The following is a 16,831-nucleotide window of genomic DNA, read 5'->3' as shown; positions in this document are numbered from 1 at the left end:
CTCTCTGTCTCTGTCTCTCTCTCTCTCTCTCTGTCTCTCTGTCTCTCTCTGTCTCTCTCTGTCTCTCTCTGTCTCTCTCTCTCTCTCTCTCTCTCTCTCTCTCTCTCTCTCTCTCTCAACACAAATTGCATCCTTAAGCTGGGCCAAATAATAAAAGGTAGCAAGGTGAGAGAATGTGGATAAAATGGGGTGATCTATCCCTGCCAACTGGGACAAAAATTCCTCGGAGACTAGGTTTGTTGAGATTAGATCAGCAATGGCATCTTGGTAATGAAGATAACAGTTATGATACACTTTAGTGATCTGCCAAGTATATTCCTCCAGATAGCTCTGTGAGGTGGCTTATCAAAGGGTTACCATCCTACAGAACTATCTCATTGAACCTCAGATATAGACATGACCTCAGTGAGCATCTAGCTTTAGCCTTCCTGAAGAGTCATCCCCTCTTTAATATACCCAACAAACGGGGGCAGCTAAATAACTCAGTGGATTGAGAGCCAGGCCTGGAAAAGGGAGGTCCTAGGTTCAAATCTGGCCTCAGACACTTCCCAGCTGTGTGACCCTGGGCAAGTCGCTTGACCCCCATTGCCTACCCTGACCACTCTTCTGCCTTGGAGCCAATACACAGTATTGACTCCAAGATGGAAGGTAAGGGTTTAAAAAAAAAAAAAAAGCCCAACAAATGATCCATCTAGCCATCCCTTAAAGACAGACACCTTTAAAAAATTGGAAAATGAGAGAATGTCCAGCTTTTGGGGAATGGCTAAACAAATTATAGTATCTGTTGGTAATGGAATACTATTGTGCTAAAAGAAATAATGAACTGGAGGAATTCCATGTGAACTGGAATGACCTTTAGGAATTGATGCAGAGTGAAAGGACCAGAACCAGGAGAACCTTGTACACAGAGATGGATACACTGTGGTACAATCGAACATAACAGACTTCTCCACTAGCAACAATGCAAGGATTCAGAGCAAGGCTGAGGGACTTGTGAGAAAGAAAACTATCCACACCCAGAGAAAGAACTGTGGGAGGAGAAACACAGAAGAAAAACAACTGCTTGATCACATGGGTTGATGGGGATATGACTGGGGATGTAGACTCTAAGTGATCACCCTAGTGCAAATATTAATAATATGGAAATGGATCTTGATCAATGACACATGTAAAACCCAGTGGAATTGCATATTGGTTATAGGAGGGGGTGGGAGGAGGAGAGGGAAAGAATATGAATCATATAACCATGGAAAAATTAAAAAAATTAAAAGATTTTTAAAAAAGACAGCCACCTTTAAAGAGCTATGATCATTGAACATCTTCATATTAAGTCAAACTTGCTTGTCATTAGAGGGTTCTGTATCTTTCCTCTAATGACATTACTTTGGATTTTTTAATACAGTTCTCATATCTTACCATATCTTCTCTTTAAGAGGCTATATATAGCCCCAGTTCCTTTGTTTCCTTTATGACATCATCTCTAAGTCTTGAACCATCACAGTCATCCCTCCTTTGGATGGACTCTAATTTGTTAGTATCCTTTCTAAAATGTGCTACCCAGAATAATATTTCATATTATTACAGGCATATCTCATTTTATTGTCCTTTATTGCATACCTCAGATATTGCATTTTTTAACAAATTGAAGGTTTATGGCAACTCTACATTGATCAAGTCTGTCAGCACCATTTTTTCAATAGCATGTGTTCACATCATGTCTCTGGGTCACATTTTGGTAATTCTGGCACTATTTCAAACTTTTCCCACTATTATTATATCTATTATGGTGATTTGTGATCAGTAATCTTTAAAGTTACTGTTGTAATTGTTCTGGGGCACCATGAACCTTACCCACATAAGATGGCAAACTTAATAAATGTTGTGTGTGTTTTGTCTGCTTGACCATTCAATCGCTCTCCCTCTCCTCAAGCTTCCTTATACTCTGTGACATAATAATATTGAAATAGACCAATTAATAACTCTATAATGCCCTCTGAGAATTCAAGGGAAAGGAAAAATCATTTGATGTGGCAAATTTCATTGTGGTCTTATTTTAAGAAATAGCCCCCAACCTTTAGCAATCACCATCCTGATCAGTCAGCAGCCATCGACATCAAGGCAAGACTCTCTGCCAGCAAAGTGATTACAATTCACTGAAAGCTCAGAGGAAGGTTAACATTTTTTATCAACAAAGTATTTTTTAACTAAAGTATGTACTTTTTTTAGATGTAATACTATTGCATACTTGGTAGACTAGAGTACAAATATAACTTTTATGGTACCTGGGAAACCAAAAAAAATCAGCTTACTTTATTAGGATATTTGCTTTATTGCAGTGGTCTGGAACCACAATATCATTGAAGTATGCCTGAACATATAATTATATATAATAGATTAGATATGGTCCGACTAGAGCAGAGCACCTGCCTCATTTTGAATCCATTTTACAGATTTGAAAAAAAAATTCAGACCAAAAGAGGGTTGGCAACTTGCCTAAGGCAGCTACTATTTGTCAGAACAGAATATGAACTCTGGTTCTAAGTCCAGTATTCCTTCCAGTGGCCATTTTTCCTCTAGAGCAGAAGTGTCAAACACACTATCAAAGGTCTGCATGAGTCCTGAACCAAACTAAAATATAATAGGGAAACATTTAAAAAAGTAAATAAAAATACAATACAGTCTAGATAATGTTAATGTTGTTCTAAATCAGTAGGCCTCTGGCAGGTATCCTTATGTATAGGTTAGTGGCTCCTGTTTCTATCTAGTTTGACACTATAGAGATCCTGCTCTATAACCAGAGACTAATCTGAGTGGCCTAGGGTGGTCGTCGGATGCAAAGAATGAAACAGATTGGAAGCACAGCTTGTTAGCTCATAGTACTCCAAGATATACTGAAGCCCCCACTTTATTATAAAAGAAATTAAAGATCCCCTTCCCCCAAAAGCCCAAGAAAGTTTCCCACAGTTACAGAGAGCAGGATTTTTACTATAATCAAAACAAAAGCCTTAGAAGCCTCCAGGTGTAGATAAAAAACCTATGCTAAACTATCAACTATATGTATTATCTTTAAGTGGAGCCTGGGACATCTCGTTAGGCCGGAAAGCCCCTGCAGTTCTTAGCCTTGATGGTATTAAACAATTTCTTTGAGCCTTATTATTTTACTTTAATTCTGGGCAAAATGCCCTGCCAAGGGTTCGACCTTGGCCGTACCAGCCATCTGTGTTCTCAGTCAAAGGGGAACAGAGTTAGCCCCCCTCCTGCTGGAGTGCTGAGAGCCCAAAGTTTTTTCAATAAGACTATAATGCATTTTGAAGGAAGGTGAGAATTATGAAAGGAATCAAAAGAGGAATCTCAGATTTTTATCTTAGATATCCCACTACGGTTTCTCGACCCAAAAAGGAGAAAAACCAATACACGGCTCTGCCGGTCTGTATTGATCTTTTGAGGGGGTCCAGATAAAAATATCTACTTGAGATTCTAATTTCTCTTAATAGCTCCCGACATGACACCACTGCTCTGTGGTAAGGGGGATTCTTTCTCACATTCTCTAATTCAGGCAGCTAGGTGGCACAGTGGATAGAGTGCCAGACCTTGAGTCTTCCTGAATTCAAATTCAGGAGCGAATTCAGACACTAACTAGTTATCCTGGGAAAGTCACTTAATTCTGTTTGCCTTAATTTCTTCATCTATAAAATGGGCTGCAAACCACTCCAGTATCTTTGCCAAGAAAACCCCGAAAAGTCAGACACAACTGAAAATGATGGAACAACAAAATGAGGTCCTTCACTAGTATTAGCAAAACCTGCAAATAATCTCAGGTCTATGGGTCTAGGAATAGTAATAATTCCTAGAGAAACAGTTATCCCATGAATTCTCAATTATGAGAGAGAGAGAGAGAGAGAGAGAGAGAGAGAGAGAGAGAGAGAGAGAGAGAGAGATCTGAAAGTGAGGCATCGTCCAAAGCTCTCCCCAAAGGCAACAGTTTCATATTCCTCACAAGTCAGAACACATTCTTTCCCAAACCTCCCTCCTCTTCTCCCCAGGAGCTCTAGTTTCCCCTGAGGACTGTACCTAAGGAGAATGGCCTTAAGAGTCATCTTTGGACTCAGAGAACCAAACACATGACCAAACTGGAAGAGACCTTAGAATCAGATGAAGTACTCTGCTCTAGAACCACAGGTCCTGAGGATTTCTAGTCATATTCCTTCATTTCATATCTGAAGGAACCAAAGCCAACAGAAGTGAAATTATTTTGGCCAAGTTACAATACTAGTTAGTGGCTGAAGAAGACCAAAACTTCTGGCTCCAGACTCCTATCAGATAATAGGAAATGTCAGAGTCAGGAAAGGCCTTAGAAATGACCAAGTTCAATCCCCTCATTTTAAAGAAAAGGAAACAAATTCAGAAATGTGATATGATTTGACTAAGGCCACAAAGGCAGCAACAATTCCCCACAATCAAAAGTAGTATCTGAGCTCAGTATCTTGTGCTATTGAAGCTTTTTTATTGGATAAAGGAATAAATACTTATTAAAACACAGTCATATACTTGTTTAAATGGTTGTTTTTTGGTTTGTTTTTTTTGGTAGGAGAAAGCATATTGAAAAATGTCTAGGATTTTTTTTAAAGACACCGATGAATTTTTTTAAAGAAGAAGATAGGTACTATAAAATGCATTAAACTACTCCTAGGTATCAAAAAAGTCAGCCTCTGTAGCTGAAACTACATGGAAACTTGAGATTACCTGCCTCATCTTCAGCAAAGGAAATGATGTACTGATAATAGTTGTTGATCATGCCTGGAAACATGCATGTCTGCCCACGCCCCATGCAGATCTCACTGTACTGCCACTGTCTGGTGGCCTGGTTCTCCCTGAGAGACATCAAGCGCCTAAAGAGGAAAAGCAAATGGCATTAATACCAGTCACTGATGGCACAGCCTGGTGCAGTCACAGGAGTAGCATAAAAGGCACTGACTAGCCATTGAAGGTCAAATCTCCTTGAGGTCAGCACTCTGGCTCATAGTTTCATGATTGTCTGCTACAGTGAAAAATTATTTTTTTCCTAGCATCATCCCCAATCATTGCCCTTATAGGAAAAATAAGATACAATTTAATTCAACAAATGTTGATTAAGTACCTTGGATGTCTCCCTGCTCCAAAGCATCTTCTACTTGGTTGCCAAGGTGATTTTTCTAAAACTCTGCTATGGCCATGTTCCTTCCCTGCTCACTGATCGCCAGTGGTTCCCCATTATCCAAAGGATCAAACACAATCTCCTCTGTTGGGCATTTAAAGTTCTTGACAACGTAGTCGCTTCCTTCCCTCCTTTCCAGTCTTCTGTTTCATTCCTACTTCACACACACTATGATCCAATGACACTGGCCCACTTTATGTTCCTCAGATACAATATTCCATCTCTTATCTCTGTACCTTCATATTGGCTGTTCTCCATGTCTGGAATGATTTCTCTCTTCACCTTTACCTTTTGAGTTCCTTCTCTCCCTTCAAGCCTAAACGCATGGGGCAGCTAGTTAATCCAGACGATAGAGCACCAGGCTTGGAGTTGGGTTCAAATTTGACCTCAGACAATTTCTAACTGTGTGACCTTAGGCAAGTCACTTAACTCAAATTGCATAGCCCTTGCCAATCTTCTTAGAAACTGTCTTAGAATTGATACCAAGATAGAAGGTAAGGGTTGAAAAAAAAAAAGACTAAATGCAAATCTCATGTGCTGCATGAAGCCCTTCATGGTTCCCTTCTCCTCTCAAATTACCATCTAACTATTCTGTATACATCTTGTGAAAACACATATTATCTCCCCTCATTTAAATGGAAGCTACTTATGGGCAGGTATTGTTTTTTGCTTTTCTTTGTATTCCCTGAACTTTGCAAAGTCCCTGGCACAAAATAAGTAAGAAATATTTGTGGACCAGGTGTTAACTACTTCCTCAGGGTTTTGCCCTGTTCTAGGGCCTGGGGATACAAAGGTCAAAACAAAACAAAGAATTTATATTTGTAGTTAGGTAATATAGTAAAAGAGACAGGTCTGGAATCTGGAAGACCTGAGTTCAAATCTGAATTTAGACACTTATAAGCTGTGTAATCCTGAACAAGTCACTTAACTCTGTTTATCTCCACTTACTCATCTGAAAAATGGGGACGATATTAGCTAACACCTCTCCCCTAGGATTGTGTCGAAGATCAAATGAAATGATATTTATAAAGCACGTAGCACAGTGCCTAAGCACATAGTGGGGCTATATAAATGTCAGCTATTATATAAGGCTGGAAGGATGCAACACAAACAGAAATAGGAATATAAGAGGGTGTGAGTCCTAAAAACTTCAGAGATTAAGAAAAGTTTTGTGTCAGAGGTAGCACTAGAGTTCAATACTGAAGAAAGCCTGAGATTCTAGTTGGGACGGATGAGGGATATGTTCAGGATATGGGTGACAGGCTAAACAAAGGCAAGAGCTGGAATGTCAAATTTGAGGAAAGAACATCCAGCAGGCTAGTCTGCCTGAAACATTGGGGACATGAAGGATAGTCATATAAAGCAAATGAAAAGTCAAAAGTTATATATATAATATATATTATATATATATTTCTTCCCCATTTCCCATTCAGGGTTACATTGAGGACACATGAAAATAATAATTCATTTATAAAGTACCAAAACATTTCCTTCCAACAATCCTTTGACTGATGCACAGTTGATATCATCTCCATTTTACATGTAGAGAAACTGAGGCTCAGAGAGAGGAAGTGATTCTAATCAATGTGTATGAAAGCTGATATTGGCACTCATATCTAATTCCAATTTGGGGGCTTTTTCCATTATAGAATAAAACCTCTCAGATGTATAAGATGCTCAGTAATAATCTGATTCAACCCATACCAGAACAGAAATACAAGTAACATCATGGTGTTGTACATGAAATCACTTTAAATGAAATACCAAAGAAATGTATGGTTATCATATGCCAAGCAAAAAGTCTTTTCCCCCTTCTCTCTCCTACCTCTCTTTTTCATAGCATTCTCATTTCTCTCTGTGGTTTCCTCTGCATTCCCATTCCACTGTGCTTTCTAGAATTTCTGCTATTAACAAGGTATCCTTTATTCTAACCCTTACCCTTGTCCTCATTCACTCTTTTGGTGCTCCTTGCCTACTCCAGAAGATACCATATCCATCATTGGTCAACCTCTCCAATGTGAATTTCTCCTCTTTCTTGCCCTGGAACCAAGAGGAAGCATTCTATTTTTTAGTGCTCACTGACCTTTCTAGATACTTTCTCTAAGACCTTTCCTCTCTGGAGGCTGACTCCATCTGCCAATCTTAACCACCTTGTCTAGATTCTTTTTTTTTTTTTTTAACTCTTACCTTCCATCTTAGAATCAATACTGTGTACTGTTTTCAAGGCAGAAAAGAAGTAAGGGCTGGCAATGGGGGTTAAGTTACTTGCCCAAGATCCCACAGCTAGGAAGTGTCTGAAGCTAAATTTGAATCCAGGACCTCCCATCTCCAGCCCTAGCTCTCTATCCACTGAGGCTCTTAGCTATGTTCCCCTTGTCTAGATTCTTGTGGCTATAATCTACTAGTCTCCAAATCACTCAAGCTCTTATTAAGGGAGTTCAGTACTGGGCTCATAGTCTTACTTGCCACTTGTCTCCTGCCTTCTTTCTTGGATGTTTCAATATTTTTATTCAATATCTATTCTTTAGTACTAGCCTTCTAATCCAACAACTTTCAAAGCCTCCCTGACATGCTGCTTCTTCTTTTCTTAAAAATTAATGTGTTTATGTAAAACCTAGTGGAATTGTGTGTTGGCTATGGGGAGGGGGTGCAGGGGAGGTTTGGGGAGAGGGAAAGAACATGAATCATGTAACCATGGGAAAATATTCTAAATGAAAAATAATAAACCAAAAAATAATAATAATAAAAATTAAAAATGAACTAAAAAAATTTAATGTGTTTAAATGTTAATAGATGTAAAAATTAAGTGTTAAACTGAAAGGTACCAATTTTTTATTTTGTTTTTTGTTTTATTTTCCCCCAGTTATATGTAAAAACAATTTTAACATTCATTTTTAAAAATTTTGAGTTCCAAATTCTCTAATTTCTTTCTACTCTCCCTCCTTCCCTCCCAACCCTCTGTCCTTCCTGAAACAGTAAGCAATCTGATAAAGATTTTATATATATTTTACAAATATAAGACATTTTTCCATATTAGTCATTTTGTGTGGAAGAGATCTCAAAGGGGAAAAATAAAGGAAGAAAAAAGTGAAATATAGTATGTTTTGGTATGCATTCAGATTCCATCAGTTATTTCTCTTAAGGCAGATGGCATTTTTCATCACATAACATACTTCTTCATTCCATCTCAGTCACCAGAAGGATTTTATCATGACCCATACCTATTCTACCTTCATGATTTTGAATTCTGAAATTTTGTTTCTGAGCATAACTTCTTGTCCTTCTAACATTCCCTTTGTCTCACATCTCCCAAACCAACTTTTTTTCTCATCATGACCTCCAATGACTGTCATTATTTTTCCAATCCATTACCTGTTTTAGCCTCATTCTCTTTTCTTCCTAGTCAATTTTAGAGTTAAACAATTCAACTACATACCTTGACATTCTTTTTACCCCTTGTCCCACACTATTGTTCACGCACTGTCAAGCCTCAGCCATGGGTTACATCCACTAATTTCTCCCTCCTATTCCTACACTATTAAAAGCCATTGGAAGAAGTCATAAAACAATGATTGTTGAGTCCTCTGCAAGGTCAGAAGGCTTATAAGAACAGATGTAGAGTGCAATGAACAGAACCAGGAGAACCATTTATACAGTATTAACAAGATTTTGGAACTTTGAATAAAACAATGACCAGCACAATTCCAAAGGTTGGGACAGTATTCTGGCATAAGGGACTCCTTCCTGGGAAGATGTAGAGTTCTCCTACTAACCCTTGCTTTCTACAACTGGGTCATGAACTCCCAGAGTAGTTGTGGCTATCAACAGGTTAAGTCCTTATCCAGGTACCTAGTTTATATCCAAAGAAAATCTTGTGGGCCAGACAGAGATATTAGAGAAAACAAGCTCTTAATGAGTTCAGTTTCTGAAAATAAAATGTTAAATAATAGGAATCAGTTCGATGCAAAGGTTTATTGCAAGCCATAGGGAAGGGGCAGGGGGAGAGGAAAAGAAAACTTGACATATAACTGTCAGAGACACTAACATGGAGTATAATTTGTATAAGAGAAGCACTGACCTAGGGAGCAGAGAGATACAGATCTGTTCAGCAGAAGCAGAATGCTCCCTTCTGAGTTCTTAGATTCTGATTTTGGATAACCCCACTGTAGCTGGCTGAGTTATGTATCAGGGCTTAGGGCAAAATATCATTTTGTGAGGTTTGTTATAGGGAGGAAAAAACAAACTGGTGGTAGACAAAATATTATTTTAAAGGGTTCATTACTAGGTACAAAAACAAGTTGACAATAGACAAAATATTATTTGGGGGACACAGCTGTATTAATCTTTGAAAAATATTATTGTTAGTATTTTTCCATAAGTATGTTCTACAAGCTTTCAGGTTCCCTTAAGGGGAAACTGTCACAATGGACTCAACACCATCAGGTCTAATCTTGTAATAATCATTTCTGTGCATTGATTCTATAGGCTACTGTCTCCCATAAGGGCGAAATGTCATGGATGTCTCAAGACTACCAGGTCTAATCCTATAACACCCACCCATAAAGACTCAGAATGTACATTAAGATATATGTTTGCTTGTTTATTTGTTTGGGGGGACAGGGTTGGACATGTCCAATGTGGTCATTTGTTTTGCTTGACTATATATGTTTGTAACAGGTTTTATTTTTCTATTGGGAGAGGGAGGCAGAGAGAGAATGTAGACCTAAAAATTGTTTTTAAATATTTTAAAAGAATCTGTTCCTTTCAAGTTTATCAATCATCCATAAATTGCTAACTCTTAAGACCTTTTCTCAGGCTTGTTATTCTTGACTTCTTTGTATCTTTTAACACTATTGACCAACCCGAACTCAATAGAGATTCTCTAATCCACTGCATTCTGCATTCATCTCCTCTCAATTCACACTGTTAACACACTAGTTCGGGCCCTTAAATCTCAACTAGATGCTGACAATAACCTCTTTCTTCCAATTCTCCCTCTCTAATCTACCTTCCATGCAGGTATCAAATGACTCTTCCTAAGACACGGGTTTTTATCATGATCCTCCCCAACCAAAAAATCCTTATGTGGTCTCTAGTCTCTAGGACAAAATACAAACTGGTGCTTAAGGCCCAACACAAATTGGTGCTATCCTTATTTTAATTTTTTTTAATTTTATTATAATTTTGTTATATAATTTTATAGCAATAAAATTATAGGTTTTTTATATTTTAAATTTTTAACCAATTATATGTAATAAGAAATTTCCAGACAGGTTTTCCTAAATTATATGATCAAATTTATCCTCCTCTTCACTTTCCTCCCCCTTCCTTATCCTAACTTTCTAGACTTTTTTCCTCATGTAAGAAGGGGAGCAAGCATTTATTAAGTAACTACTAGGTGCCAGGCACTGTGCTAAGTCCTTTATAAATATTACTTCATTGATTCTCCTAACAAGCTTGTGAGGGAGGTACTATTATGATCTCCACTTTATAGTTGAGGAAACTGAGGCAAACAGAGGTTTAATGACTTGCCCAGGATTACACAGCTTATATCTGAGACCAAATTTGAACTTGGGTCTTTCAAACTCCAGACCCAAAACTCTTAGCCATTGTACCACCTAGCTGTTTAGTGGAATGTTTATTCCACTAAAATAAACATTCCACTTATTACTTCCATATATTTTCCTAAACCACAACCTAGTCAAGGAATGGAATTCCTTCCCATCTCTATCAGAAGCCAACTTTAAGGTCCAGCTCTAGTCCTATTTCCTCCATGAAGCTTTCCCTGATCCCTCTAGTTGTTAATTTTCTCTCTCCTCAAATTATCTTATATTTATCTGCCTACATACTGTTGTATCTTCCTCCCTCCAAGAAGAATGTAAGCTCCTTGAGGGAAGAACATTTTGCAAATTTCAAACTTGATATGCCATTGTTTGGCTCAGTTTCTAGCATATAGCTAGACATTGAGCATATAACTGTTAAATTGTTAAATTGTTGAATTGTTAAATTGTTGAATCATCCTTTGGGCTGCTTAGAGGTTCCCGTATTTGTGTAATGCCTTGCAAACAGCTCTTCTCCTTCCCACTCACTGAATCACAACTTGTAATAGGTGTGACTTAAAGCATGCAGAGTTCCTTTTTGTTACCACAGGCTATAGACTATCCAAGCATGCTCTTTTAAGGCCCTTCCAAGCTTTAGAAGCTAGTTGTGTAAGAACACAGCTTGAAATACAGAGGTCATTTATGTAGAGCTTATAAATATTTGGGTAATGTAGGTTTCTATGGAAATAGGTACCTCCTAGGGATAGGTCAAACAGGTTTTTTTTTCTGTTGTTTTCTTTTAAAGTGGGTTCCACATGATATATTCAGTGATAGAAACAAAGAACTTTTGAATCCAGACTGAGGCTACATTTTAACAACCATCAAAAAGCCTTAGAATAAAGGAAAGCTTGGTTCTTTATCTTTTCAACAAGTCTTAAAGGGAGAAGTTGCAAGAGCCATTCAAACTCTACCCAGGAAATCCCAAGTAGGCATTGTTCTGCTAACAATATTCTGATGGTGGAACTTCCAGCATTAGTTGGTAGGGAGAAAGAGCAAAGGATGTTGGGCCCCAGGAAGGGCACCAAAAAAACCATAAAGCAATTATAGGACAATATCTCTAGCATTTATGAGAGTTATGGTGAGCCAAAAAGCTGTATGTTAGGCTTAGGGAAAAACCAGCAAGAGGCAACAGGTGAAACAGACAATATATGCAAGCATGATTACTTACCCACTCATAAAATCCCCAAAAATGTACAATCCATTCAAATTGGGGGACTGGCAGCCCCTGTAGACATAGCCTCCTGTGACTGACTTTCCCATCTTGTGTGGATATGCATAGATTGGAAGGACATCATCTGTAAGGGAAGACAAATTATTTCTGTTTCCCTCATGCACTTGGAGACCAGCCTGGACCATACCCAGTCTAGTTCTAGCCCAGGAAGTGGATCAGGCATGATTAGTGGCTTGAACTATCTGAAGGGCTAACATGTGGAGAAGGGATTCAACTTGTTCTGCTTAACCCCAGAGGGCAGAGGTAGGAGCAATCAGTCAAGAGTTCTAAAGAAGACTGGCTCAATGTAAGGAAATACTCCTTAAATGGAGCTATTGAAAAGTGGAATGAGCAGAAGAAAAACATATGATTGATCACGTGGTTTGAAGGGTATATGATTAAGGATGTTGAGTTTGAATGATCACTCTATTGCAAATATTAATAATATGGAAATAGGTTTTGAAAACATACATGCAAAACCAAGTGGAATTGCTCATTCCTGGGGGGAGGGAAAGAACATGAATCATGTAACCATGGGAAAATATTCTAAGTTAATTAATCATTTAAAAAATTTAAGGGGGCAGCTGGGTGGCTCAGTGGATTGAGAGCTAGGCCTAGAGATGGGAGGTCCTAGGTTAAAATCTGGCCTCATACACTACCTATCTGTGGGATCCTGGACAAGTAACTTAACCCCCATTGCCTAGCCCTTACTGCTCTTCTGCCTTAGAACTAATATATAGTATTGATTCTAAGACAGGAGGTTAGGGTTTAAAAAAATGTTTTAATAAAAAAAAAAAAGAAAAGAAAAGTGTAATGGGTTACTTCAGTAGACAATGAGTTGTCCATCCCTGGAGATCTTCAAGCAGAGCTTGGATGACCACTTATCATGGACTAGTACTACAGCAGGGATTCCTTTCCTGGTGTAGTTTGTCCTAGAAGTCTCTTAAGAGTCTCTTGTTTTGTAATTAGACACCTCCTGGTATACTCTCTTATTTCCTCTCTTGGGATTTTCCTGAACATCACAATAAAGTGAATTAAAAAATAAAGATAGACATTTTCATTTGAATATGATTTGTAAATCATTTTCATGTGGTCATACTTGCCATATAATCTATTCTTAAGCTCTTTTAATTTGAGGATTCACACATCCTAACTTTTCTTCTCTTTCTTCTTCTCCAAACAAGCTTACTGACCCAGATGTCTTCTCCCTGGGCCAGGAGAAGGGAGAGAGAAGTTGGAAGGACCACCCTAAGTCTTCCTTAAGTCACAGTTTAGAGCAGGTGTCCCTTTTGGAAGTATGAGGAAGCTTAACCTTTCTAAGATTAATGTTTTTAAATGAATAAAATAGATTGCAGCGAATTACAAAATTAGTAATACTGAAATATAGTGATCAAAATATTATTCTTAAGTTTACTGAATCTAGGTCAAGAACTTCTGATTTAGAGAATTGTTAGTTGGGCACTGTCCTAAGAAGGAGCACATGTCATCACATTTTGGACCAGGGATGTAGGTGGGCTAGAGAGGGAAAGATGGGCATCTGGAATCAGGAAGACAGCAGCTAGTCTCTATAACTCTAAAAAGAACAATGACTTCTCTCCCACTCTAAGGCTGCTTATGTTCCTAAACTGGCTTTACACTATGACTACAGAACTGTTTAACAGAGATTGCTATGACTCGGTGGTTAAGGGCACTGGCCCTGGAGTTAGATAGATCTGAATTCAACTCCAGCCTCAGACACATCCTAGCTGTGTGACCCAAGGCAAATCATTTAATCTCTGATTGCTTGTCAAAATGATCCAGTGGAGAAGGAAATGAAGAACCACTCCAGTATCCTTGCCAAGAGAACCCCATGGACAGCTGTGGTCCATTGATTTCCTGAAGAGACATACGCATCATACAACTGCTACAAGAGAGCCATGTGAGACCACTTTGAGGCAGTGTGTTCTTGCTTTGGAAAGTCTAATCTTCTGGATAATTTCTCTGTGTGTCTCTGTCTAGATCTTCCTGTGATATACATGTCCTTTCCTAGGAATGTCTTACAAAATAACTTGTCTTAAACAATTTGATGCATAAGGTCTTGGACCCAAAGGACACTCAAAGCCTATAGCAAATCTGTGGCAGAAGATTAATGGCATCTACATATTCAAAAACTCTTTCTCAGTCTCTTTCCTATCCTTGAAGTCTGTATAAAGATCATAGAACCTTTGAATTCAGAGGTCAAGGGGTCCAGATCTCAAAGAAGACTCAAGAAAAACCTGAGTTAGCAATAACTGATACCCTTTCAGACCCATTCTGCCAACTGATAACCAAAGCACAAAACTTCTCACCCAAAATACCAAAAGCCTAAGTGGATCATGTATAATGGAGTAAAAATGAGTTTGTCTGACAGGGGTTTAATTAGTCAAATATACAAGGAGTTAAATCAATTGTATAAAAAAAATCAAGCCATTCCCCAACTGATAAATGGGCAAGAGACATGAATAGGCAATTTTCACATAAAGAAATCAAAACTATCAAGAAGCACATGAGAAAGTGCTCTAAATCTCTAATAATTAGAGAAATGCAAATCAAAACAACTCAAATCAAAACAAATCAAAACCTCACACCTAGCAGATTGGCTAAAATGAGAGAAGGGGAAAGCAATGAATGTTGGAGGGGATGTGGCAAAATTGGGACATTAATGCATTGCTGGTGGAGTTGTGAACTGATCCAACCATTCTGGATGGCAATTTGGAACTATGCTCAAAGGGCTATAAAAGAATGCCCAAAGAGATCATAGATAAACAGACTTGTACGAAAATATTTATAGCTGCACTCTTTGTGGTGGCAAAAAACTGGAAAATGAGGGTATGCCCTTCAATTGGGGAATGGCTTAACAAATTGTGGTATATGCTGGTGATGGAATACTACTGTGTTCAAAGGAATAATAAACTGGAGGAATTCCATGTGAACTGGAAAGACCTCCAGAATTGATGCAGAACGAAAGGAGCAGAGCCAGAAGAACACTGTACACAGAGACCAATACACTGTGGTAAAATCGAATGTAATGGACTTCTGTACTAGCAGCAATGCAATGACCCAGGACAATTCTGAGGGATTTATGGTAAAGAACGCTACCCACATTCAGAGGAAGAACTGCAGGAGTGGAAACACAGAAGAAAAGCAACTGCTTGAACACATGGGCTGAGGCGGACATGATTGGGGATGTAGACTCGAAAATACCACTCCAATGCAACTATCAACAATTTGGAAATAGGTCTTGATCAATGACACATGTTAAAACCAGTGGAAATGTGCATTGGCTATGGGCGGGGGGGGGAAGTTGGGGGGTGAAGAGGAAAGTAAGAGCATGAATCATGTAACCATGTTAACTTTTCTAAAAAATAAAAATTATTAAAGGAAAAAAATAAAAATGAGTTTGGAACAACTTCTCTTCAGATCCCCTAACTACTCTGCTTATTCTTCTGCCTAACTGAGCTCAGTTCCTTTGCTAACTGCTCCATAGCATCTATGTGGTTAAGAAAAAAATTAAGCATCCTGCTCATCAATATCTAGGTAGCACAGTGAATAGAATATCAGACCTAGAATTGGAAAGACCTGGGTTCAAATCTGTCCTCAGACATTTTCTAGCTGTGTAATGCTAAATAAGTTACTTAACTCCAATTGCCTAGCCCTTACCACTCTTTGAAGACATAAATAAGGTAAGGGTAAAAAAAAAAAAAGCAACCTGCTCTAAGGAAGTGCCTACCAATTCCACTCAGAAAGGCAGCCTTTGTTGTTTTTAGAAAAAAAAAAATCCCACCTCCAAGTGTTCTGAATGACTTTTCTACAAAGAAATGTCCAAGACAAAAAAAGGAGGAATCACATATAAGTGGCTGAATTCCACCTGGGAAACAGAATTTTGAAAAGTAGGGTTACTAATTTAAAATATTAGCCTCTTATAACCATTGCTTACTTGTTCTCCGTTAATTCTTTCCTTAATTAGTGGCTAGTACACAATAACCTATTACCCTTGGATAAGAGAAGTAGGGATAGAAAGAAGCAATTTGCTCTCTGCCAAACTATAATTGCTGGGAAAGATTCTATCATCCAGTGGGGTCAGCATCCAAAATTAGAGTACTGTGTTTAGTTCTGAGTGCAACATTTTTGGAAGGAGAATGACAAACTGGAGCAGATCCAAAGAAGGACTACCAGGACAGTGAGATTAGAAACCACAACATAGAGGATCATTTGGAATAATTGGAAATGATTGATACAGTGAAGAAAAGGCTTAAGGGGAATATGTAGCTCTCTTTAAGTGCAGTGAGTATACAAGACTTTTAAAACTCTAAAAGTATCTAGGCATAGTGTCAACTAGTTCACAGGGTTTCTTTATAAGCCAGAGATGCATACTGCCTGCTGGCAACACTCCCAAGCACCCCAAAACAGATTAAAATGTCATTGAGAGGGGCAGCTGGGTAGTTCAGTAGAGTGAGAGTCAGGCCTAGAGACGGGAGGTCCTAGGTTCAAACCCAGCCTCAACCACTTCCCAGCTGTGTGACCCTGGGCAAGTCACTTGACCCTCATTGCCCACCCTTACCAATCTTCCACCTATGAGACAATACACCGAAGTACAAAGGTTAAAAAAAAATGTCATTGAGAAACATTTAAGAAAAAATAATAATAGAATACAGATAATGTTAGAAGGGCCTGGGTTCAAATATGGCCTCAGATATTTCCTAGCTGTGTGTCTGTACAAGTCACTTAACTCCATTTGTCTAGCCATTGCCTTTCTATCTTAGAGTTGTTACTAAGACAGAAAATAAGGGTTTAAAAAGAAAAAAAAAA

The 16,831-nt window shown here is 38.4% G+C and overlaps 1 protein-coding gene across 1 annotated transcript in view; it reads right to left on the bottom strand.

Annotated features, from left to right (window-relative positions):
• HHIPL1 (HHIP like 1) overlaps positions 1–16,831 on the bottom strand; it is a 99,678-nt gene that overhangs the window by 41,597 nt on the left and 41,250 nt on the right. Inside the window, exons 5-6 of the mRNA XM_044659902.1 lie at positions 11,963–12,089; positions 4,744–4,889 (exon numbers count right to left, since the gene is read on the bottom strand). Coding sequence (XP_044515837.1) covers positions 4,744–4,889; positions 11,963–12,089 — 273 coding nt within the window. The remainder of the gene's footprint in view (positions 1–4,743; positions 4,890–11,962; positions 12,090–16,831) is intronic.

Source organism: Gracilinanus agilis, chromosome 2 (genome assembly GCF_016433145.1).
Source record: "Gracilinanus agilis isolate LMUSP501 chromosome 2, AgileGrace, whole genome shotgun sequence".
NCBI lineage: Eukaryota > Metazoa > Chordata > Mammalia > Didelphimorphia > Didelphidae > Gracilinanus > Gracilinanus agilis.
Note: the sequence above shows the minus strand (reverse complement) of the source record. Positions and strands in the feature narration are given on the sequence as shown.